The sequence below is a fragment of the Labeo rohita genome, chromosome 3, assembly GCF_022985175.1.
Source record: "Labeo rohita strain BAU-BD-2019 chromosome 3, IGBB_LRoh.1.0, whole genome shotgun sequence".
In the NCBI taxonomy this organism is placed as follows: Eukaryota; Metazoa; Chordata; class Actinopteri; order Cypriniformes; family Cyprinidae; genus Labeo; species Labeo rohita.
In genome coordinates this window covers 17,785,808-17,810,281 of record NC_066871.1, presented here as the reverse complement: position 1 = coordinate 17,810,281, position 24,474 = coordinate 17,785,808, and the positions used below count along the sequence as shown (strand labels likewise).

At 39.5% G+C, this 24,474-nt stretch overlaps 1 protein-coding gene across 4 annotated transcripts in view; it reads right to left on the bottom strand.

The window, feature by feature from the left end:
* Window positions 1-135: 135 nt before the first annotated feature.
* Window positions 136-24,474, bottom strand: part of rarab (retinoic acid receptor, alpha b) — a 155,054-nt gene continuing 130,715 nt past the window's right edge. For all 4 annotated transcript variants that reach the window (XM_051103192.1, XM_051103197.1, XM_051103202.1 and 1 more), the window contains 7 exons: window positions 21,132-21,280; window positions 8,755-8,896; window positions 3,730-3,890; window positions 3,464-3,640; window positions 3,142-3,346; window positions 1,867-2,025; window positions 136-1,781 (listed from right to left, as the gene is read on the bottom strand). In XM_051103192.1, coding sequence (XP_050959149.1) covers window positions 1,582-1,781; window positions 1,867-2,025; window positions 3,142-3,346; window positions 3,464-3,640; window positions 3,730-3,890; window positions 8,755-8,896; window positions 21,132-21,280 — 1,193 coding nt within the window. In that variant the 3' untranslated portion in view covers window positions 136-1,581. The remainder of the gene's footprint in view (window positions 1,782-1,866; window positions 2,026-3,141; window positions 3,347-3,463; window positions 3,641-3,729; window positions 3,891-8,754; window positions 8,897-21,131; window positions 21,281-24,474) is intronic.

The window sequence follows — 24,474 nt, the reverse complement described above, 5'->3', positions numbered from 1 at the left end:
CGCCCTCAGTGTCATTTAAAACCTGTATGACTGAATTAGAATAAACTGAGGGGAAGTAAATGATAAATGTCTCTGGTAATTCAGATAAGACTAATTTAATTTAAAATTGAAAGAATGCTACATTATTAGACACTGTTGATACAAGGTTTTAGTTTAATAAAGCATCTCTAGGCAACCACAATTATGAAATCAGTACCTGTTTGATGCTTCCAGATGAATCCAGATGTCTGGCAGGGATCAGTGTGTGATACAGAGGCAGAGTTGTTTGTGAGCTTTACTTAAAGCGATTGTCACACCGAGGCAGTGTTGTTGTTGACAATTGTTCAATGATTGTTGCAGGAGAGCAGAGGCAGTGATGTTGTAAGATACAGAGGAGAAGGACGCGGCGGTGGAAGCATCTCAGCACACGTGACGGCTACGACGTGACCGAGATGATTAGAAACAAATCTACCACGAACAAGGCTTCAAGACTGAGGTGCAGGCAAAAAGGCATGACGTTCTGTGCGAAATGCTCAGTTACAACATTCTCAATACTTCTGAAATGACATGTTTTTCTTGTGGGTTTTCGAGTCGTTATGTTTGAACATCTCACTTTTTATTTGATAATCTGCTAATACTGTGGAGAGGGGTGCGTCTGTGTCTTTCGACAGCTGACAATTACAAAATTAAAGAGAAACAATATTCAAAAAGCTACACAAAGGCATTTACCGCTCTGAGATCTCATACACATCATAATCACAAGCTGCTTGTTTACACGAGATTCTTCATTTCTTCGCCACAACTGCCAAGCCGATCATTCTGAATACGTCTCCAAATCATCTCCTCACTGGACAAAACGGCATCTTAACCTCACATCTTGAAGTAGACGCTTTGTTTTCAGTGCTAGTGTGACGTGCCCTTGTGCATGACTGTCTTGGAGTGAGCGTAACAGTGGGTCGACCATAACCGTGTTTAACTCTTGCGAGAAAAGTGAGAGAGAAAAACGATAAGAATTGTTCTGCATTCCACCTAAGACACAAAATTCAAATCTCATATTTCTGTCAATATAGATTTCATATATTCATATATCTTTTTGTAAGAAAACAAAGAAACAGAACCGAAACGGCTGGAAAGTTCAAAATGTCCCTGACTTGTGGACATTTGACGTCCTAATGTCCTTTAGCTTGCTTTAAGGGATTGAAATTTATAAAATAAAGTCACAGGCCCGAGAGGAAGAGGGCTTCCCTGGGCCTTCACAGTTTGTGTGATGGGAGCAGAGCTGGGAAGACACAGTAAGGAGCCGCTTCTGCGCACACGGGGCGTTTGTTCTGCTGTCTTCGTGAACCACCGCTGCAGGGCTCTGGTAGTCACTGAATCACTGGTGGTTTTAATGACAGTGTGAGTTTGGAGCAGGCTCGGCCTGTGTTTAACTCGATTGGTCTTCAGCTAATGAAAGCCGGCCAGATTTACTGGTCGATTCGGGTCCGGTCAGCCCGGAATCAAAGTCTACCGGAATTCTGGGTTCTGGCGCTGGTCGGCTGTGGCTTATTTCTGGTTTCGGACCAGTTTCGTTCCGTACGGAGCCCTGTCCGGAGGTGAGACTCAGGGCGAGTGAGCCGAGGGACTGCTGTGTGCTGAGCTGGGAGACAAACTAGGGCTGCAGCTTCCCGGTGGGGCTCCTCCTCCTCCTCCTCTCGCCCCGCCGCCTCCCTCCAGACCCTCTGAATTCTCCAACATCTCCTGAATGAGTGGAGGCATCGAGCCGGGAATCTCCATTTTCAGCGTTATTACTCTTTCAGCTCCTAATTGAGAAAGAAAAGAAGAATGTTAGAACGGATTCTGTTTGATCATCAAGTCTGATGCTCAAAGAGTGACTTTGAATGTCACCTTTAGCACTGATGCTCCTTAGGTCTGTGATCTTCATTAGCATCTTGGGGAACATGTGTGGTTTATGAGGCCTCCTCTTTCTCACGTAGATCTTTAGGGCCTCCAGCAGCGGCTCCTGAAGCACATCCACCTTATCCGACTGCTCCAGATCCTGCCGATCTGAAGAAAAGTGCAAGTGCAAGACAAGCGTTTATAACTTAAGCTAACAAAGAGTCACACAATAGGGCTGCGATTTACGGATTGATTGAGATTTTCCAAATGCATTGTGATGCTCTTTGGAATCGATTCTGTGCTCAGTTTTTAACAGCAGATGGCGCTCTAATCTAGTTTTTAACTGTATACTTGTGCATTCAGTTGAGTCATGTAATTTTACCTCAGCACAGAATGCTTTTATGATGTGAGATTAATTTACAATTGACAATTTTATTGACAACCAACAATTTTCTATACTTTTCTTTTTTTGGACAATTTTGTATACTTTTTAAGCTCAAATGCTTGTCTTGTCTAGCTCTGTATGGATTCTGTGTATTCCAGTTCAAGACAGTTAAGGTAGGTCGAAAAACTCCCATCTCATTTTCTCCTCCAACCTTAATCTCATATGGAAAATCTCAGAATCATTTCTAGAGAGTTTAAATTATATTCAAACATTCTAAATGGAAAACAAAACAAAACAAAACAAAAAAAAATTTTTTAGACAATATTTCTAGCTGGTAATTTAAATACTAGATTAACTATTAAAAATTACTATTAAAAAATTGAAAATGAAAACCAAAAAATTAATTGTAAATAAATAGTTTGATATTAAATAAATAAAAACAGACAACTCAATTAAAAAAAATTAAATACCAAGTAAAATAAAAAAAAATAAAAAACATAATAATAATAATAATAATAATAATAATAATAAATATATATTATCTATCTATCTATCTATCTATCTATATATATATATATATATATATATTTACTATTAAGTTTAAAAAAAAAAAAAATATATATATTTGCTATTTGCTATTAAGTTTAAAAAAAAAAAAAAAGCATCCTTACTGTAAAATACCCCCTCAATAAAGGAAATTACAGTAAATGTTAGATGAACATATAATTTTGTATACAAGTAATGTATAAGCACAGGGACTAACAGATAAAATACAATTAATACCCCAAAAAAGTCTAAAAAAAAAAAAAAAGTTTTATGTGATTACTGACTGCATGAAAAAATCATGAAGATCAAAATATGTGTATCTGATTTGATTTGCTTCTTAAAAGCTGCAGTACCTCCACACAGCAGACAGATGGCGCTGAGAAGCCCCGTCTCTGCATCATCCATCTCCAGAGGCAGGAGCTGGTTGGCGAAAGCGAAAACCAGATCTGTCAGTGGACCGAAGCCGGCGTTGTGCATCTGCGTGCGGTTCAGTGTCAGACCATCTGAAAACGTCATGGTGTCCTGATCTGGTGTGTAGCGTGTACATATTCGCAGAATCTGTTAAAGAAAATCAAAGCCGAAGGTAAGTTCTTCACCTACACACTGCTGCAAAAGTGGTGCATCTATTCACGCACTATTTAGACACAAGAACACATGAGTGTGTCGTGCTCTTACCAGGATGTCGAGACAGGCGGCCTTTAACAGGGTGATCTGATCTGCGATAGTGAGCGTGGTGAAGCCAGGCAGCTGCTTGGCGAACTCCACCGTTTTAATAATGCATTTGGTGGAGAGTTCACTGAACTTGTCCCACAAGTCAACATCCAGAGAGACCCTGTGGTCTGCACTGTTGTTCTGTTGGAGGACACAGATATATCTGCGATTAATTTCCCTAAAATTCCATAAGGACGCCACCGTTAAAAGCTGCTTTGCTTCTGACCTACCGTGGTGTATTTGCCCAGCTGGCACAGGGAGGGGAAGGTGTCCTGATGGGCTTTCCTAACCCGCTCAATCATCTGCTCCGTATCAGGACTTAAGACGTAACTCTCCGAACACTCCTGCTTCTTCTCTTCTTTCTTCCTCTTGTTCCGGTCGTTCCGAACAGCTGCGAGGACAGGAAGAAAAAAAAAAAAAAAAAAAACAGTCAAACCATCAGATAAACACAACTCACTAATTAATATATATTTTTACCAGAAGCAGCAATAAGGAATATCTAGTAGTAAATATAAAACTAATAATATACACATGCCACAAGATGGCAGTAAATGTCCAGAGTTGTTTTGCTGCCTAATGAAAACAGCAGATCATAGACAGTTAAACCTCTTTCAGATCCAGGATCTTCTTGCGATTCAATCATTTTGGCAGCTAATTTACTTCAAAACAACAATGAATGAAAGAAGAGATGGATTAAGTGGGAGATCCAAAGAATATATGGGTGTATATATATATATATATATATATATATATATATATATATATATATATATATATATATATATATATATATATATATATATATATATATATATATATATATATATATATGAGAGAGAGAGAGAGAGGAAAGCAAGGGATATAGAATTACATTTCTTGCAGTATTTCCAGAGAGAAAAAGAGCTGAATAAAAACCAAGTGCTTTGATGTGACAGTTCAAACAGAGCTTTAGGTAAGAAAGTCTCAATTGCTAAACAAGCAGAAAAGAGGACAAATTTTCAAGGATGTGATTCTCTGAGGGTCTTCCCTTCTCTGTGACGACAGAAACGTGTATACAGTGATACACCTGCCTTAAAGATACAGAGTAAATCACAGTATAATAGAAAACGTATAGAAAAAACACAGAATATGTGGAGGCATTATACATGCATCCAGTAGACAAAACACTGGTAACTCACAGACTAGCTCATTATTCACACACACACCAAAGCAAGAAAAGTGTTTACAACAAGATTTTGAAAAATCGACTCTTTCCTTTTGGCTTTGACATCAAAATGTGAAAAATACAAAAGAACACCATTAACAGTGTTTACAAGCAGAGCGAAATCAGGGTAACAGGACAAATTAGGTTTTGCATAAAAATAAAAATACGATTTTTAAGAAATTAAAACTTTTATTGTGCAAGAACACATTGATCAAAACTGACTGATTCCATTTATAATTTTTTTTTTTGTCCAAAAGGTTTAGATTCAAATAATTGCTTTTGAACTTTCTATTCAAAGAATCCTGAAAGAAACATTTACTAGGGTGTCCACAAAAATAATAATTAACACACCTGTTTCAGCATTAATAAAAATGTTTGTTGAACATCAAATCAGCATGTTGATTTATGGATCACATGACACTTTTTTGCCATCAAATTAATTACATTTATAATAGTGCTGTCAAACAATTAATCACATCCAAAGTCAAAGTTTTTATTTACATGATATATATGTGTGTGTGCTGTGCATATTATGTATACATATGAAAAAAAAATGCTATGTTTACATATGAAATATGCATTTTAATATTAATATAAATATATGCATGTAAATACATGTAAATATTTTCAAATTATATACTGTATGTGTTTGTCTTTATATATACACACACATATTAAACATACACAGTATACTCCCATATGTGACCCTGGACCACAAAACCAGTTATAAGTAGCACAGGTATATTTGTAGTAATAGCCAAAAATACATTGTATGGGTCAAAATTACAGATTTTTCTTTTATGCCAAAAATCATTAGGATATTAAGTAAAGATTATGTTACATTAAGGTATTTAGTAAGTTTCCTACCATAAGTATATGAAAACTTAATTTTTGATTAGCAATACGCATTGCTAAGAACTTAATTTGGACAACTTTAAAAGCGATTTTTTTTTTTTTTTCTCGCATTCTCAGATTCCAGATTTTCAAACTGTTGAATCTCAGCCAAATATTGTCCTATACTAACAAACCATACATCAATAGGAAGCTCATTTATTCAGCTTCCAGTATGTAAAAATGTATAAATCTCAATTTCAAAAAAATTGACACTTGTGACTGTGGTCCAGGTGGCCACATATATTATATAAACAAAAACTTTTATTTTGGATGCGATTAATCACGATTAATCACTTGACAGCACTAATTTATAACAGATGAATAGATAAAATGTAGTTCAAAATGTAACAATATACCACAATATTATTGTTTTTACTGTATTTTTGATTAAATGCAGCCTTGGTGAGCATGAGACTTGAACAGCAGTGTACGTGATCTCACATGTTGTCAAGTTTTCAAAGATGAAGTGTGTCATTTCAGCACTAAATTCAGGACAGTAATGGCACACTTGTGCCATTGATAGTCCAAAAATGTAGTCTCATGTCATCGGTTGAATTCACACAGCTGTCAAGCCAGTCGGGTTGCTGAAACAATCAGTCTTTTGATAGCATCACATTATTTACTCTTCAGGGAAATCTGTGAGGTATAAGTGGTTTACTTCTAGAGGTTTTGGCACATTACACTGGGATGAGAAAATCTTAATGACATTGAAGAATTGCAAACTTCACTGGTAAAAATAATCAATGTAAGACCGTGCATGTAAACGCGCTCATTGTGTTTCATCGCACACGTACACGCAGATGTGCTGATGGTGTGCAGTATGCAGAGATGAGAAATGAATGTTGGTGGTTGTTAATAACTGTGACAAACGACCTCTGCTTTCACTAAAATCCAACCTAATCTAATCACGTCACATGACAAATATCAGCCCGCTTTAAAGAGCTTTAAACGGGCTCTCCCTCTGCGCCTGCATTCCTCCCTCCTTCCCTTATTCCCTCTCTCCGTCTCTCGCTTTTCCTGGAACCTCACAATCTCTGTGTTTTCTTGTTCTCACAGCCTCAATCACTCCTTTATCTCATGTTTTCTTGCTGTTTTTGGTTAGGACTCCTTCCTTTGTCTAAAGATAACTCGATGGCTCCTCTTCTCCCTCCTCCACACGCACGCTGGGGGAGCGAGCGAGCGTGTGAGAGGGGTGGTAAAGGATGATTCTCCCTCACTTCTCCCCACAGCCACATATTCATTTCTCCAGAGGGAGCTGGGTGCCAGCGTGGGCTCAGAAAACACAATCTAATGGAGCCATTAAAGAACTATTAACGCAGGGAGGTAATCTTTCACGACACGACATGTGCGAAAAGACGAAACCTGCTTGCAAACAACTTTATGATGACAAGAGCGTGCCATCATATCCGGGCGGAGAGAATGAAATATGTAAAATAACAAATCTGGGGCAGAGATTTTATCCTGCTCTGATGGAAAAAGCAAACTACAGTTCAGTACAACACTGAAAGAAAAGCGTACATACTTTCATGCTAATAACAACAGGAGTACATTTAAACCCATATTTATTCTTAAAGTGATAGTTGACCCAAAAATGAAAATTCTGTCATTAATTACCATCATCTGAACACAAATTAAGATACTTTTGATGAAATCCAAGCACTTTCTGACTCTACTTAGACAGCAACAGTACTACCACGTTCAAGGCCCAGAAAGGTAGTAAGGACATCGTTAAAATAGTCCATGTGACATCAGTGGTTCAACCGTAATGTTATGAAGCTATGAGAAAACTTTGTGTGCAAAGAAAACAAAGATAATTACTTTATTCAACAATTTCTTCTCTTTAGTGTCAGTCTTCAATATGCGTTCACGAGCACCACGTGTGTGTGGTGTGTCTGCTGACACACAAGCCGGCAGTTTGACGTAGAACCCAGATGTGAAGCGAAGACATGGTAGAGAAGAAATTGTTGACTAAAGTCGTTATTTTTGTTTTCTTTGTGCACAAAAGTACCTTTTTATGGCTGAACCACTGATGTCACATGGACTATTTTAACAATGTTCTTACTACCTTTCTGGGCCTTGAACGTGTCAGTTGTGTTGCTGTCTACGCAGGGTCAGAAAGCTCTCAGATTTCATCAAAAATATCTCAATTTGTGTTCTGAAGATGAACGAAGGTCTTACAGGTTTTGAACAACACGAGGGTGAGTAATTGATGACAGAATTTTCATTTTTGGGTCAACTATTCCTTCAAATAATGTCGGAAAGTGTCATTTGACTGGTCATCTGTGCAGAGCACTTCAGCACTCTGTCCAGTAGGTGGTGACAGCAGTATCAGAAAGACAAATGACTAACAAGAGGCCTGCATAGTATACTGTACTAAGCATGCTTAAGTATGCAACCCTGGTTAAATAAAGATTGTGCAAAATAGTATAGTAGCAATTTAAGTCTCTTATGCTCACTAAAGCTGCATGTACTTGAACAAAAATAAAGTGAACAATACTACTATTACAATATTACATACTATTTGAATATATATTAAAATGTTGCTTATTTCTCTTTTTTTTCCATGGAAAATGTGTACAAGCACCTTCATATATGACCCCGGACCACAAAACCGGTCATAAGGGTCAGTTTTTTGAAACTGAGATTTATACATCTAAAAGCTGAATAAATAAGCTTTCCATTGATGTATGGTTTGTTAGGATAGGACACTATTGAGATATATGAAAATCTGGAATCTTAAGGTGCAAAAAAATAAAAAATAAAAATAATAATAATAAATAAAAAATATTAAAATACTGAGAAAATTGCATTTGAAGTTGTCCAAATGTAGTTCTTAGCAATGCATATTACTAATCAAAAATTAAGTTGATATATTTACAGTAGGAAATTTACAAAATATGTTCATGGAACATGATCTTTACTTAATATCCTAATGATTTTTGGCATAAAAGAAAAATCTATAATTTTGATCCATACAATGTATTTTTGGCTATTGGCTTTGTGGTCCAGGGTCACATAAAGGTATCAAAATGTTAGTACACCATCACAGCATAGTTAGTCTCCACACCCTTTCAGCGATCCAAGTTTCCATGACTGTACCAGTCATTCATGATTAAGGGACTTTTAGTATATGCAGTATCACAACAAATACACTTACATTCTTTAGACATGCCCACTTCCAGGCACTTCTGCAGCCGGCAGTACTGGCAGCGGTTTCGGGTGACCTTGTTGATGATACAGCTCTTCTCTCTGTGGCAGGTGTACACCATGTTCTTCTGAATGCTCCTTCGGAAAAAGCCCTGAGGAGAAAAACAAGCGCAGAGGTTTACTATAGCTGGAAGGTTTACAAATGACACACGCAAGCGAATTAACACCAGCCCACAGAATTCGACACGACTGAGGCGGAATGGTTGCATAAAGTCACTAATGATTCACCAGATATTCATATATTCACATTATGCGCATTATCGCTATACACAAACAGGGAAAAACACAACAACCAGCCATGGCATAGACACTGCTCTCTCACACATACACACATTATTTTCTTGGCGTGATGGTCGGCTGAGCTCGGTTTAGATTGGGCTGTGTTGTTGCTGCTGGGTATTATCTCTCCCAGTTTAAGTGCCCAGAGGTTCCTATTGGCTAATACCCAGCGGGGCTTAACCCACATAGACTCGAGCGGGTGGATGCAAATGAGAGATTCACGTTATTCTCCTGATCTTAATTACTGCTTGGTCACACTCTCGAGGGCAGAAAGTCAGTCCGAGGTCACGAACGTACACGGCAAAAGCAGAAAAGATGCAGCAGAAGCCCTATGCGATCAGTGAGCAGATGTCAAACAGTGATTGCGTAGGCTTGTGGAAGGGATTTCAGCTGCTGTGCTGCAACCACGGCTCTCTGGCTGAGGATTAAACGGTGAAAGCTTCACTCGTGACTGCCGCTGGGCACGTGGGTATCAGCGGCTCTCTGCGCAGGATTCACTGACTGGGCTGAGCGGGAACACAGTATGTGGATTCAGTGCATCAGTGTGAATATGTAAGAGAAGAAAGATCTGGAGTGACTCCTTCATATTGCAAATTCAAACCTGACACATAAGGTAAAAAACATTTTATAAAAGCCATACTACTACTACAATCAGCTGATTGACTGATTGCTAGATAGCTAGAGTGCTAGACAGATAGATAGATACCCTAATTTTACATACAGATTTGTTTGTTTTTGGTATATATACACCCAAAAAACAGAAAAGTAATTATATATAAAAAAAAGAAAGGTAATGCAATATTCATTACTACGCATAAAATATTAATTATTACTATGCAATATTAAATATCCAATATTTACTAAAAAAAAAAAAAACACTTAAAAAGGTAATTTATATGTAAGAAATAGCAGAATGTGCAACATTAAATATCGAATATTTACTAAAAAAAATAAAAATAAAATAAATAAAAAAAGGTAAAAGGTTACTAAAAAAAAAAGCTTAAAAAGGTAATCTATATGTAAAAATATGGGAAGAGTATGCAATTAAATATCCAATATTTACCAAAAAAAAAAAAAAAAAAGAATATACAATATACAAAGCACGGCCCCTGGTGAGACGGAGGAGGAGCAGGACCCGGAGTCAACCCACAGTGTTCAGAACCTCCAAGCTCAGCGTGCTCCACCCAACAATCCATCCGAACATCGCAGGGTCTTGTGGCCAGCGGCACACAAGGAGACTGAGTGGCGCCAGTTCGACGAAGATGTAGATGGTGCCTTGGAAGCATCATCGAAAGGGAGTGTGGACCAGCAGCTCCAAACGATGTGCACCTTCATCATCTGCATCGGTGCTGAGCGGTTTGGTATCAAACAGCCAAAGGCCAAGACCATAGCTAGACCCAACAGGCGAGAGAACAAGATCACTGCACTCAGGAGAGACTTGAAGTCCTTGAAACAACGTTTTAAGAAGGCGAGCGAGGAAGAAAAGCCCGCCCTGGCTGAGCTCCGGGACATCTTCAGGAAAAAGCTCATCTCCCTACGTCGTGCTGAGTGGCATAGGAGGAAGGGTAGAGAGAGGGCCCGCAAGCGCACTGCCTTCGTAGCTAACCCTTTTGGGTTTACGAAGAAGCTGCTTGGGCAGAAGCGGAGTGGGACCCTCATGTGCACAGAAGACGACATCAACCGCCATCTCTCTGAAACATACAGTGACCGGCTGAGGGAGGAAGACCTGGGCCCCTGCAGAGAACTAATTTCACCACCACTACCATCCAGCCAATTTAACACCAAAGAGCCAACGCTGGCAGAGGTCAAGAACACGGTCAGGGCTGCACGGACCAGTGCAGCACCAGGGCCGAGTGGCGTGCCATACAAGGTGTACAAGCACTGCCCAAGACTTCTGCAGAGGCTGTGGAGAATCATCAGGGTAGTATGGCGAAGAGGCAGGGTAGCCAAGCAGTGGAGGTATGCCGAAGGTGTGTGGATACCAAAGGAGGAAAACGCAAGTGACATCTCGCAGTTCCGTACCATCTCACTGCTCAGCGTTGAGGGCAAGATCTTTTTCAAGATCCTGGCCAATCGTATGACCGATTTCCTCCTGAGGAATTCATACATTGACACCAGTGTGCAGAAGGGAGGAGTTCCAGGCTTCCCGGGCTGCATTGAACACACTGGAGTGGTCACCCAGCTGATCCGAGAGGCCAGAGAGAACCGAGGAGATTTGTCAGTCATCTGGTTGGATCTAGCAAATGCCTACGGATCAATTCCCCACAAGCTGGTGACAAAAGCCCTGACGATGCACCATGTTCCGCAGAAGATCACAGAGCTCATACAGGACTATTACAGTAGTTTTAGTATGAGATTTACATCTGGATCTATAACATCAGCATGGCACCACCTAGAAAAAGGCATCATCACTGGTTGCACCATATCAGTGTCGCTGTTTGCCCTAGCGATGACCATGCTTGTCAAGGCGGCAGAAGCGGAATGCAGAGGGCCTCTCTCCAGATCTGGCACTCGCCAACCGCCAATCAGAGCCTTTATGGATGACCTAACAGTCACAACAACATCAGTGCCAGGGTGCCGCTGGCTCCTGAAAGGTCTGGAAAGGCTAACATCTTGGGCGAGAATGACATTCAAGCCAGCTAAATGCCGGTCCCTTGTGTTGAGGAAGGGGAGAGTTGAGGACAAATTCCGCTTCTATATGAACGGTCTCCAAATACCATCATTGACGGAGAAGCCGGTGAAGAGCTTGGGGAAGCTCTTTGACGTGACTTTGAGAGACACAGTAGCAATCCAGGCCATGCATGCAGAGCTGAAAACTTGGCTTGCAGCAGTGGACAGGTCAAGCCTCCCCGGGAAATTTAAAGCATGGATATATCAGCATGGCATTCTGCCAAGGCTTTTGTGGCCACTGTTGATGTACCAGGTCCCAATAACAACGGTGGAGACCCTGGAGAGAAACATCAGCCAGTTCCTGCGCAGGTGGCTGGGTCTGCCGAAGAGCCTGAGCTGTATTGCCCTGTATGGGCACACCAACAAGCTCCAGCTCCCGTTCTCAGGCCTCACAGAGGAATTTAAAGTAACAAGAGCCAGGGAGGTGTTACTGTATAGAGACTCACTCGACACCAGAGTCTCCTCGGCAGGCATAGAGGTCAGGACTGGAAGGAAGTGGAGGGCGCAGGAGGCAGTCCAGCTGGCAGAGGCAAGGTTGCGGCATGGTGTGCTAGTAGGGTCTGTGGCGGTTGGGCGAGCAGGACTCGGCTGCCATAAAACGCCGCGCTATGACAGAGCGCAGGGGAGGGATAGACGGCAGATGGTTCAGGGCGAGGTCCGAGCAGAGGTGGAAGAGGAGCGGCGCAGTAAAACGGTGGCTATGCGTCAGCAGGGAGCTTGGACCAATTGGGAACATGCACTGACTCGGAAAATCACCTGGTCAGAACTTTGGAGGTCAGAGCCAGCAAGACTCAAGTTTCTGATCCAGTCAGTGTATGATGTCCTACCGAGCCCAGCTAATTTGCATTGCTGGGGGCTAGCGGAAGCACCATCCTGTCCTCTGTGCCCTGCAAGAGGGTCGCTGGAGCACATCTTGAGCTGCTGCCCGAAAGCACTGGGAGAGGGGAGGTACCGATGGCGCCATGACCAGGTGCTGAAGGCAGTAGCTGATACCATCTGTGCCGGAATCCAGCAAATCAAGCACCAGCCCTCAGCAAGGCCATACATTGTTTTCGTCAGGGCCGGGGAGAAGCCTCAGTCACAGCCAAAGGTCCCAGCTGATCTGCTATCCACAGCAGGTGACTGGCAGCTGAAGGTGGACCTGGGGAGGCAACTGAAGTTTCCAGACCACATCACCAGCACAACACTCAGGCCAGACATGGTCCTAACATCAGAGAGTACAAAGCAAGTGGTGTTACTGGAACTCACAGTCCCCTGGGAAGACAGGATTGAGGAAGCTTTTGAGCGGAAAAAGGCGAAGTATCTGGATCTGGTGGAGGACTGCAGGCGGAAGGGGTGGAGGGCCCGCTGTGAGCCAATTGAGGTTGGCTGCAGAGGATTCCCAGGACAGAGCCTGCACAGATCACTCAGGCTGCTTGGAATCAGAGGTGCTCAAGAAAGGAAAGCCACCAGAAACATCTGCGAGGCAGCGGAGAAAGCCTCTAGGTGGCTGTGGATTAAAAGGGGAGACGTATGGCTTAGTGCGCTGCTTGGACACAAGTCGGGGTCTGATCATCCCCGGCTGGGTCGCCCAGGTGAGGGTGTCTGATGATCTAAGACCCGAAACACCCTGTGACCCTGGGTTCATCACTGAGGATGTGTCCAAGCTGCACCACTTAGGTGTTTCTTATAACTATAACATCAAATATTTACCAATAAACAATAAAAAGGTTAAATCTACACATAAAAATATGAGAAGAGTATGCAATATTAAATGTCCAATATTTACCAAAAAAAGGGTAAGCTTTATGTAAAAATAGCAAAGCGTATGCAATATTTAATATCCAATATTTACAAAAAAACAATAAAAAACGTAATCTATATGCAAAAATACAGGAAGAGTATGCAATATTAAATATGTAATATTTACCAAAAAACACTTAAAAAGGTAATTTATATGTAAAAATAGCTGAATAATATGCAACATTAAATATCTAACATTTACTAAAAAAAACAAACAAACAAACAAAAAAAAACGCTTTAATCTATATGTAAAAAATATGGGAAGAGTATGCAATATTAAATACCCAATATTTACCAAAAATTAAAGACAAAAAAAACAACAACAACAACAACAAAAAAACAACAAAAAAAAAAAAAAACACACACACACACACACACATTGTGCTATGTTGATATACACATGGACGGCATCTAAATATGCATCCTAGTCATGCTACAGTAAGCAAGCCTACAGTAAAACAACACCGTCTCCCTCTCTGGTCTGGAAACAATATTCCCAAAGGCTTTTAGTGGAAAAGCCTTCAACATATCAGTCAGGGCACCTAGGGAAGCTTTTAGTATGAGTGTGCTTTTGACAGGTCTGTCCAGTGGCTGCCATCTAAAAACACTCATGTCATTTCACCGAAAGCGTGTGTCCAAGGACATGTCCCGCATGCTGAAAGGACATGTCCCTCTCACACTCGGTCGCGCCTATGAAAAAGTAATAAAGGAAAAGGTGAGCGTGGCAGATGTGTGACAGAACGTGCGCTCGCCGAGCGAGCGAAATGGTTTTCTAATGCGCTGCCCAGAGGCCTGATCTCCCTACAGAGGAGCTCTCATTCATCGGACATGTTTTATTCATGCCAGCTCTGATCTTCTGGAGGTCATTGTTGGAGGTCATTGTGGTAGATGCAGATGAAAAGCTTTCTTCCTGGACCAGTATCAGCAGGTCAGTCACTGCTGCCCATGCACTACATGAAGTTTCAGGCTGCTTCTTACACATTTCCTTTTTCAGTGTACACTAAAGTGAGTTTGCACAGTTTCGCAACTCGACCACTTGTATAATACAAGCAATACATTTAAAATTGCCTTTGCACAGGCTTCATAAAAAAAAAAGGTAGCACAATTCAGCTAAAAATAAAGCATTAGCTCTATACTGCCTCACAAAATGTGTTTACATCAGAAGCCAAATATCCCATAAATCCTGAGCGAAGGTACCCTTTGTACGGCCGACTGCCGTCTCACCTGGACAGCTGATTCATTGATAACAAACCCATGACAAAAGTCACACCACTCCACAATCAAAAGGCCTCTTTTCCTCATCCTGCTTCACTCGCTCCGCTTTGTGCCGCCGTCAGTCAGGCCTGAAAGCCACAGGAATGAAGCTCAATATCATCACAAGGTGTGAAGAATGCTCTGGCAACAGAGGGCCAGCTGGGTAATTCCACTGGATTAGGGGATGCAGCAGTGGCCCATTGAGAGGAGAAAAGGGAACGAGGATACAGACTGGAGTAATGGCTGCTAAAATGTCAGCTTTGCTATAACAGGAATTAATTACATTAAAGTGCCATTTCGAAAACTGCCTTTCATGCAGTGTATAATGTTGCTGTATGTGAACAAACAATCTGCAAAGTTGTCAAGCCCAAAGTGTCTCCCAAACAAAAGAATCGATTCTTGAACAGCCTGAACGAGTCGTTAGTAATTTGAATCTAACTTCCAAAATGGCTACACATCAGAATAACACATCTGTATAATGTCCTCATACGTGTCATTTTACTGATGACTGCTTCTCTAATCTTGGGGAGTTCAATGTGGGATTCACAAAACACTTGCTCTTGAAAGATAGCTCGGTACCCAGATTATTTAGAGCAGCTGGCTCCACTGAATCTCAAAATATAAGTGTGATAAATAATAGATGTTTATATTTTCTATCGAGCGTTCAAACTATGGAACTATGGCAATGGGCGTATCGTTGATCAATCACAACAGACTGGGCCATCTGACCAATCAAAGCAGAGTAGCGTTGCGGAAAGGAGGGGTTTAGAGAGTGAATCATTGAACTGTTCTGAACAAATCGTTTGAGAATCGCTGGTAAATGAGGTGTTATTATATGCGTACACTACCAGTCAAAAGTTTTTAACAGACTTTTAATAAATCTTGTTTGCTCACCAGGCCTGCATTTACTTGATCCAAAATACAGCAAAAAAAGTGAAATTTTAAAATACTTTTAATATTTTGAATATATTTTAAAATGTAATTTATTCCTGTGATTTCAAAGCTGAATTTTAGCATCATTACTCCAGTCACATGATCCTTCAGAAATCATTCTAATATTCTGATTTACATCACTTCTGATCAACTTAAAACATCCTTGCTCAATAAAAGTATTAATTTCTATCATTTCCTTCTCCCCCAGATAAATGCTGATCTTTGGATTTTTCTATTCAAAGAATACCGGGGAAAAAACAAAAACAAAAAACTTAACTGTTTTAAATGATGATGATGATGATGATGATGATGATGATGATGATAATGATAATAATAATAATAATAATAATAATAATAATAATAATAATAATAGTTTCTTGAGTCAGCATATTATAATGATTTCTGAAGGATCATGTGGGACTGAAGACTGGAGTAATGATGTTGAAAATTTAGCTTTGATTACAGGAAAAAATAAAATAAAAAATATATTACAGTAGAAACAGTTATTTTAAATATTAAAATACTTAAATTGTACTGTTTTTGCCATACTTTGGATCAAATAAATGCAGTCTTGGTGAGCAGAAGAGACCTCTTAAAAAAAAAAAAAAAAAAAAAAAAAAAAAAAAAAAAAAATTAAATTTTACTGTTCAAAAACTTTTGACTGGCAGTGTATCATGTAAACCTATTGTAAGAGACTCCAAAAACAATATTAGGAACCTTAAAATGGCATAATAGGAGCACTTTACATAAAACAACAAAAAGGCAAAAACAAAACTTATTTAAAACGACAACATTTTGGTCAAATAAATGTGGCCTTTGTAAGCATAAGAGACGTCTTTCAAAAACTTTAACCAGTTTAAATATTAAAGTACGAAGTGTTTCAATTCAGTAATTACTGCATCTAATGTTTTAATGGAATTATTAAAGAAAGCAATCTTTAAGAAAAAAAAATAAATTAAGAGCAGCAAGTGGCTCTCTCTTTTTATTGGCTATATCAACAATAATAATAATAATAGACAGCAGCAGATCCAGTCTGCATTTACACTGTATTAAAATTTTATTTTCGAAATCACCAATGAAATCTGACAACAACAGTCTCTGTTTCTTACACTCAAATAGCATAAAAAAGCTTATTTTTCAGGCTAGTCGAGCGTTGAATTATGTACGGTGTGCATGTACAGTCAAGTGCTGAATGCACAAGTAGCATATATAATAACCCAGAGCAGATCTATACAGGTGGAGCTGGGGAGGTGGAGGGTTTCAGAGGAACTCTGAAAGCACACTGTGAAATGCTGTAGTGAATGCTAACCAGTCATTTAAATATTAAGCAGCAAGCTCATTGGCTATAAATGCAAAATGAACCAATCAAGCTTGTGCCAAATAGTTTAACTTTGTGAATATCATCATTTTGCGTTAACGACCAATCAGCCTGCACCATCTAGAGTTTCATGACAGAACTTGGCATTTACATGAACAACAATGCCAAGACACAAAACTGCTCATGCATGCAGCCGCATCAATACGAGCCACACGCACGCTTCACAAACATGCAATGGCAATCGGAAAGCAAAATCAATCTGCATTTGGTATAAGAAAGCCTTGTTACTTTACAACTTACAAAAAATAAACCAAAAAAAAAAAAAAAAAAAAAAGATTTATCCAGATTCAAATTAAGAATACAAAGAGTTGTCTGAGAGACTTACATGGATGAGTTAAGAGGACGTAATTGATGCAGGGCTGATCTGTGATCGTAATCTCTCACTAGGCTTCACCTGACCTCTGCGAACCCTGCATTGACCCAGTCCTGACCTGCCAGCCAGATCCTGTGAGCGGAACGTAGCAGACGAGGGCAGGAAGGAAACGGTTTGAGGTCTGCCGTGGCTCCTGTCGGCAGTAGCGCTAAGCCTCTTTAGTGTCTCCACTAATCCTGGACATGAGTACAAACCCCCAGGCGCACTGAGACAACAGGGTCGACGTCGCGTGTTTGTGTTTGTATGAAACGTGTACGCTATTTCAAATGGATTTGGAGGGAAGAGACCGTGAGATCAAAATAAGGCCTCTGTCTGTTTACCGTGACTAAGCAGTTGTGCGTATGGTAGTTATTTGTGCTTAGTAGCCGTGAAGATTTCAACGAAGATTTAGACCAGCAGCTGTTAGGAGACCTAGTGAGCTGCCTACCTAGGGAACACTTCAGATGTGCTTCAGATGTAAAGCTCATCCCAAATGGTAAACAGCGAAGCTATGCAGCCGGAGTATGAACACGGCAAACGTCTGCATCAAAATCTAAGAAAAATTTAAAGTGTGCTAAGCAGCAGGCAGCTCACAGCAAATGCACCAAAAACTCAAAGGTTGATCATTCTCAGGCATAGCCACAAAAAAGACACAATGATTGAATATGACAATATTTCAGATGGATTGTTGCAGCATTTATTTTACAAACAACAAAAGTGACAGTGTTGCATTTAATACTATTTATTTTAACCTGGTTAATCCAATTCTACTGACAGTGTGGCTTTAAGTGATAGTGTAGGATTTGGTGTTGCTGAAACATTGAGATTGAACCGTTTTTGAATAAAAAAAGTTATTTTCAACCACCTTTGTTAAAATGGTAGCTATGGACAGCTGCATTCAATGTTGACTACAACAGCTTTGCAAAAAACAGAAATGCATAAAAAGTCTCAAACATGTTTTTGACTTGAGGACATACAGCCCAAACGCTGACTCGTCTCTTTGTTCGTCTCAAAGCAGACAAGGCCGAAGGGGAGAGAGGAGGAGAGTGATGGGTGCTTTTTGAGGGAAGAGACGAGTGCAGATATGTCCTCCCACCATTCAAAGGCAGCGAGAAAGGGAGAAGATAGCACATGCAAATTTAATGAAGTCATGTTTATTTCTCAGTGAGCAGCACCGTGTGGATGCGCGTGTGCACGCTCTCCACCCACGCTTCCCTGCGGCTGCGCTCAGATAAGGGGGCTTTGTAACTATCATAGTTCAACTCCAAACCCCTGTGTTGCTCTTTCTCAGGGAGACACTGTGTAGATCATACATTGTATACACTACCAGTCTTCAATTATTAAGTAGCACTGAAATAAAAGGCTAGAGTTCACCGCTGTGCCACCGCTGGGTCTTTTTTTCCCCCCTACAGTACAGGAGGTTGTCACTGTTGGCAGTGCTAGAAAACACCCATGGGACGACTGAACCCCCCAAAAATATTTTGTGTAAAATGATACCAAAAGTAGTACATTTTATTTTTTATTCATTATAAAGAAAACACTACATATTATGTGACCCTGGACCACAAAACCAGCCTTAAGTAGCACAGGTATATCTGTAGCAATAGCCAAAAATACTTTGTATGGGTCAAAATGATCGATTTTTCTTTTATGGCAAAAATCATTAAGATATTAAGTAAAGATCATGTTCCATAAATATGGAAACATCTAAATATCTTCAACACAATTTTGATTAGTAATATGCATTAAAAACTTTATTTGGACAACTTTAATGGTGATTTTCCTCAATATTTAGATTTTTTTGCACCCTCAGATTGTCTCAATAGCCAAATATTGTCCTATCGTAACAAACCATACACCAATGAAAATCTTATTTATTTGCTTTATTTATTAGCTTTCATGAGGTGTATAAATCTCAATTAAAAAAATTTTTGGTTTTGTGGTCCACAGTTATACAATATTACCATATCAGACTCAATAAATGATAACAAATGTTAAGTAAATAACTAAAATTACTATTTAATTTGTTGACTGCCATTAATATCCATCAATAAATCTCATATGGTAATGCGTCAGCAATGTATTGTGAATCACAAAATTCAAAGATTTACGCTTCAAAAGATTAAAATAGTTTCCCCTTTGCACTGAACAAATGCAAAAACAAGTTTAACTTATTTTAAAGAAAAATAGCAAAAAACCTTTAAGCAAACATCTCTCAAATTATAAAACGACAGCCATACTTTACATACATATGAAATCAATTTTAATATATTCCTAAATTCTGTTTTAATTTATTTTTTTTCCAAATTCAGTTTTCCCAATTTCAATTTTTCTGGATTCTTTTTTTTTTCTATTTTAAATTGTCACATTAAAAAGATAAAATATTAAATAAAATAAATTAAAAATAAATCATCAAAAAGGATATCTAATTAATTGAAATCAGGAAACTTAAGTTTTGTATGCACTAAATTCTGCGTTTTCCATTCATTTTCTAGATTCCATTTTAATGGTTTCATTAAATTTTAATAAATCAAAAGCAACTGATTTTATTTAAAAAAAGATTACTTTATTTTTTTTTTTTTTTTTTAATAATAAACTGCTGTTCATTTACATTTTTCTGCCTAATAAATTCTGGTAAATATTCCTTAAAAAAAAAAAAAAAAAAAAAAAAAAAAACATTTTAATAATTTTATTATTAGTAGTAGTACTACTACTACTGTCACTGCATTAAGTAATATATTCTGTCAAAGTTTCTTCAAGTTAACCCAACCTTTTATTTTGACAGGCTGTTGTGTAAAGACCTTTCAGTCCTTTCCGTTTCGGTTTGTATATGATACGACGATAATTTTTCCCAAAAGAAATGGTAAAACACTCAAGAAGTGACTCTCAGAACAGTTCTAGAGATTATGTTTGTGTTCATGTACTCATATATTGAGGCGGCAGAGGCTGAAAACACTACGAGTGCAAATGAAACCGTGCTTCTGCACCATTTATTCACACAGAACTTGCAGGATGCATATTTAAATAGTATTTTTACAGTTTAATATTCACAGCCACTAGTCCATATAACATTTTGATTTAACTGTACTGACCTACTTTTGATTTACTCATCCAAAAATTTGAGAAATTCCATGACATTCCATTTTATACAGTAAATTCCATTTTCATGACTTGATTCCATGATTCCATCCATATAATAAATAACCATTAGTTTCTATATTTCTTTGCAGATACCACTTTGGCACTGGCATCTAACACAGACAAGTGTAACTAAAGGTGTATTCACACCAGGAAAGACCACTAGTTCACTTGCTTTAATCCAGACTAAATACAAAGTTTTTGTTTGTTTGTTTGTTTTTGTTTGTTTTTTTGTTTGGTGCGGTTCGCTTTTACACTGCCGTTTTTGCAAGTGAACCATTGGTTCATCCATTCAACCATACTAGATTTTGTTTGGAACCAGACTGAGTCTGGTTCCACCTCTTCAGCTGAGTCTCGATATGGTTGTTTGGTCCGCACCCAATTGCTGTATTCGCACCTGCCCAAAGGATCCGCACCAAGAGGGGGAAACGAACTTGAATTTGATTTAATCGAAGCAAACATGACAGGTGTGAATACACCCTAAGTGTCCAAAAACTTTACGGATTCAACCCTCCTGTAAACTGTCAGGATAGATTCTTACCTTGCACCCTTCACATGCACTAACTCCATAGTGGTAGCCCGATGACTTGTCCTGGCAGACGAAACAGGGCTTGTAGACCCGTGGTGGAGGCGGTGGAGAAGGTGGGCTGGGTACGATCTCCTCCGAGCTTGTGCTCTGGGTCTCCACAGCTGCAAGAGACCAAAAATAGCCTTTAGTTTGACTCAATGTGCCATAATTTCCTCACCAGGGTTATTAGGTTCCTTTGAGAAAAACGGGCATTTTGTGTTTTAGCAACAGTCTGCAGTGACCTTCAACCTTCAAAAGATCCCTCCACTCCCCAGGAAGGCTCAGCGAGGGAGCGCTTGCGCATCCCGATGAGCAGCTAAGGTCAAGCTTGTCAGGAGAACGTCTCCATTCCTGGAGCGAGCAGACAGATAGGCTGGTGCCACGCTCTCCTTACACATTCACTCTCGCTTTCCTCTCGGTTTCAGCTGCTACCGACTGGGACGAGTGCCAGCCTTAATTAATAAAGTCATGACAGTCAGCCGGGGTGTGGAGGGAGAAACCGCACGCTGTGCTTCAGTGGAGGGGGCGCCCGAGCCGCACCGTCAAAGAGCTGCCGTGACCGGAGCTTATGAAACAACTGACATTTAAATAGCAGACCATGAGGGGAAACCTACGACACAGAGTATGTCCTGCCCTCTCCGCACGTCAAGGGCATGAAAGGACAACGGCTCTGCATTTTGAATAGCTGAAATTCTCCACATCACTGATGTTTCCCTGTATGAATATGCCCACATGTAAATGACAGTCTGCATGGTGGCGATGATGGCACAGGTATATTTTCAAAACACAAATGTACACACTCACTCCGCAACCCTTATGTATGTCTCCCCTGCTGCCATCCTCTCCTTTCCTGCTGTGTCTCTCACAAATGCCATGGTGTGGAGAAAAATGAGGTTGCAAGTGAAGGAGAACATGCTATTATGTGGGTGCAGTTAGCGGGTGTCAGTGATCAGAGTTATGCAGAGACTAAACTTTTTCTGTTTAAGTGCTATAATCAGGTCCCTGTTGCATCCACCAACCCAGAAAATGTGAAAAAGAACTGACTGTTTTTGGAACAGGTGTGTTTTAACAAACTTGTGTGCATTTGACTGTTTAAATGCAATAAGACATGAAAAAATGTCTCAAGAGAGAATTAACGTGAAATTAGTTTAGTACTCACATGCCGTGTGACAGCCGCTTTCTGTGCGTGTGCTTTGAATGTGTGCACTCTGAAAACCGTGTATCAAAAGTTTAATTTGATATGACTTTAAAACGCATGGTTTCAGCATGATAAACAAAACCAAACAGATGTTTTTTTGGCAGATTATCCGAGTTACGACCTGTCAAGGCAGCCCTGTTTTGGAAAAGTGGGCGGGGAGCAGCAGCTCTTTTGCATTTAAGGAGACATGCACGAAAGCAGCGTGTTTTGGATTTCAAACAAAATAGGCATTTTCAAAATGCCACAATAAATGATCTGTGAGGTATTCTGAGCTAAAACTGCAGACACATTATGGCGACATCCCAGAATGATTACATCTTGTAAAAAAGGGGCATAGTTGGTCTCCTTTAATAGATGTTGAAAAGGTTCAAATCACAGGAGAGATCACCAAAAAGTAAAAATTGTGTTTTTCACTCACCCTCAATATGTTCTAAACTTGTACTAATTTATTTTGCTGAACACAAAAGATGATATTTTGAAGAATGTGGATAACCAAACAGTTGCTTGTAGCCACTGACTGACTCATACTATGGGGAAAAAAGATACCAGAAATGTTTTTTTTTTTTAGCATTTTCCTGAACCTTTCTCGCTACTGCAATAGCAATCAATTTTTTTGGTCTGTTTTCCTTAAAGAAATAAATTTGTGTACCTGTTCTTTCGGCATTCAGGAATACACCAGCACATACAATAATGTTTAGAGTTGGTAAAATTTTCTCTAATGCTCACCACACCTGCATATATTTGAGTAAAACAGCAGCAGTGTGAAATACTACTACTCTTTTTAATGTATTTTAAAGTGTAATTTATTTTCATGACGGCAAAAATCTCAATGTTAAAAACAGTTGTGCTGTTTAACATTTTGAGGAAACTGATACACTTTCAGGCTTCTTTTATGAACAAAGTTAAAAAAAAAAAAGCATTTACTTGAAATAGAAGCCTTTACTGTCACTTTTGATCAACTTAATTTGAAAAACGTCATGTCTTTAAATAGAGTATTCAACACTAGATCTCCTCTAATCAAGCAATCACTTGTGGCTGTGTGGTAGAGACAGGCAGTGAGGTGCGCTTGTGTTTCCGTTTAAGGTTTGATTAGATATCTGACTAACTTAGATCAATGTCTCCGTTCAGTAAAATAAAAGAAAAAAAAAAATTACCTACAACTCACTGAGACCGCCAAACAAATGCTTCAATGATGAGAGAACGTCGTCTTTAAGTATAAGAACATTGGTGAAACCTGTTAAACAGTGAGTTAGGTAGATCTCACACATCTCTGGCTACGTTCACACTGCAGGCAAATGTGGCCCAAATTCGACTTTTTGCTCACATGTGACTCTGTGATCTGTTTTCGTCACGACAGTGTGAACAGAATTGTTTTAAAAGTGGCCAATATCAGATTTACAGTGTGAACAGATCATGGCTCTGAACTGACATGCATTCAAAAAAGAATGATACGAACAGGGTTTCCAGGTTTTCACAACAAAATCCACCCAATTGCTTCTCAAAACTAATCCAAAACTAGCTTAACCATGTTCGGGGGGTAAACGTCGCATTAGTGGGGTCGCGTCAACCCACAAAGTTAAAAAAACAACCTGTGGCAACAGTGAAAAAGGAAGGCCGTTTCTGTGGGTAAACTGTGGATTTGGCAACACTGTCAAATAGCAGTAAACACAGATGACATTAAGTAAGTGATTATGCGTTTTTTCATATATTATATATTATATATATATTGTGTATTTATATATTGTAATCTGCTGCAGAATCCAGCTAAATTATGCACAGGCAATATGAAAAATAAAGACAAGGATGTGACAAAAGACAGCAGAGTTTTTATGATATGTGCTCTAGTGTTGTCACTACGGTGGGGTATCGTTTGAATTTTACTGGTTCTGATTCCGATTTTACTTCTCGATTCCAATTCTTAACGATTCCTAGTTTCAATTCTAGTAAGTCTCGCAGTGTGAATGTAGCCTTTGTCTATTACAAGTGGAATAACGAGGCCTCACCTCCATCACACTACATATGCACTGTTGCTGAGCCAGTGGGCAACCGTCTGCGTCTATTTCCTGTGTTCAGAAAAAGCACAGTCAAAGCTAAAAATACCCACCCTGGCACCAGCAC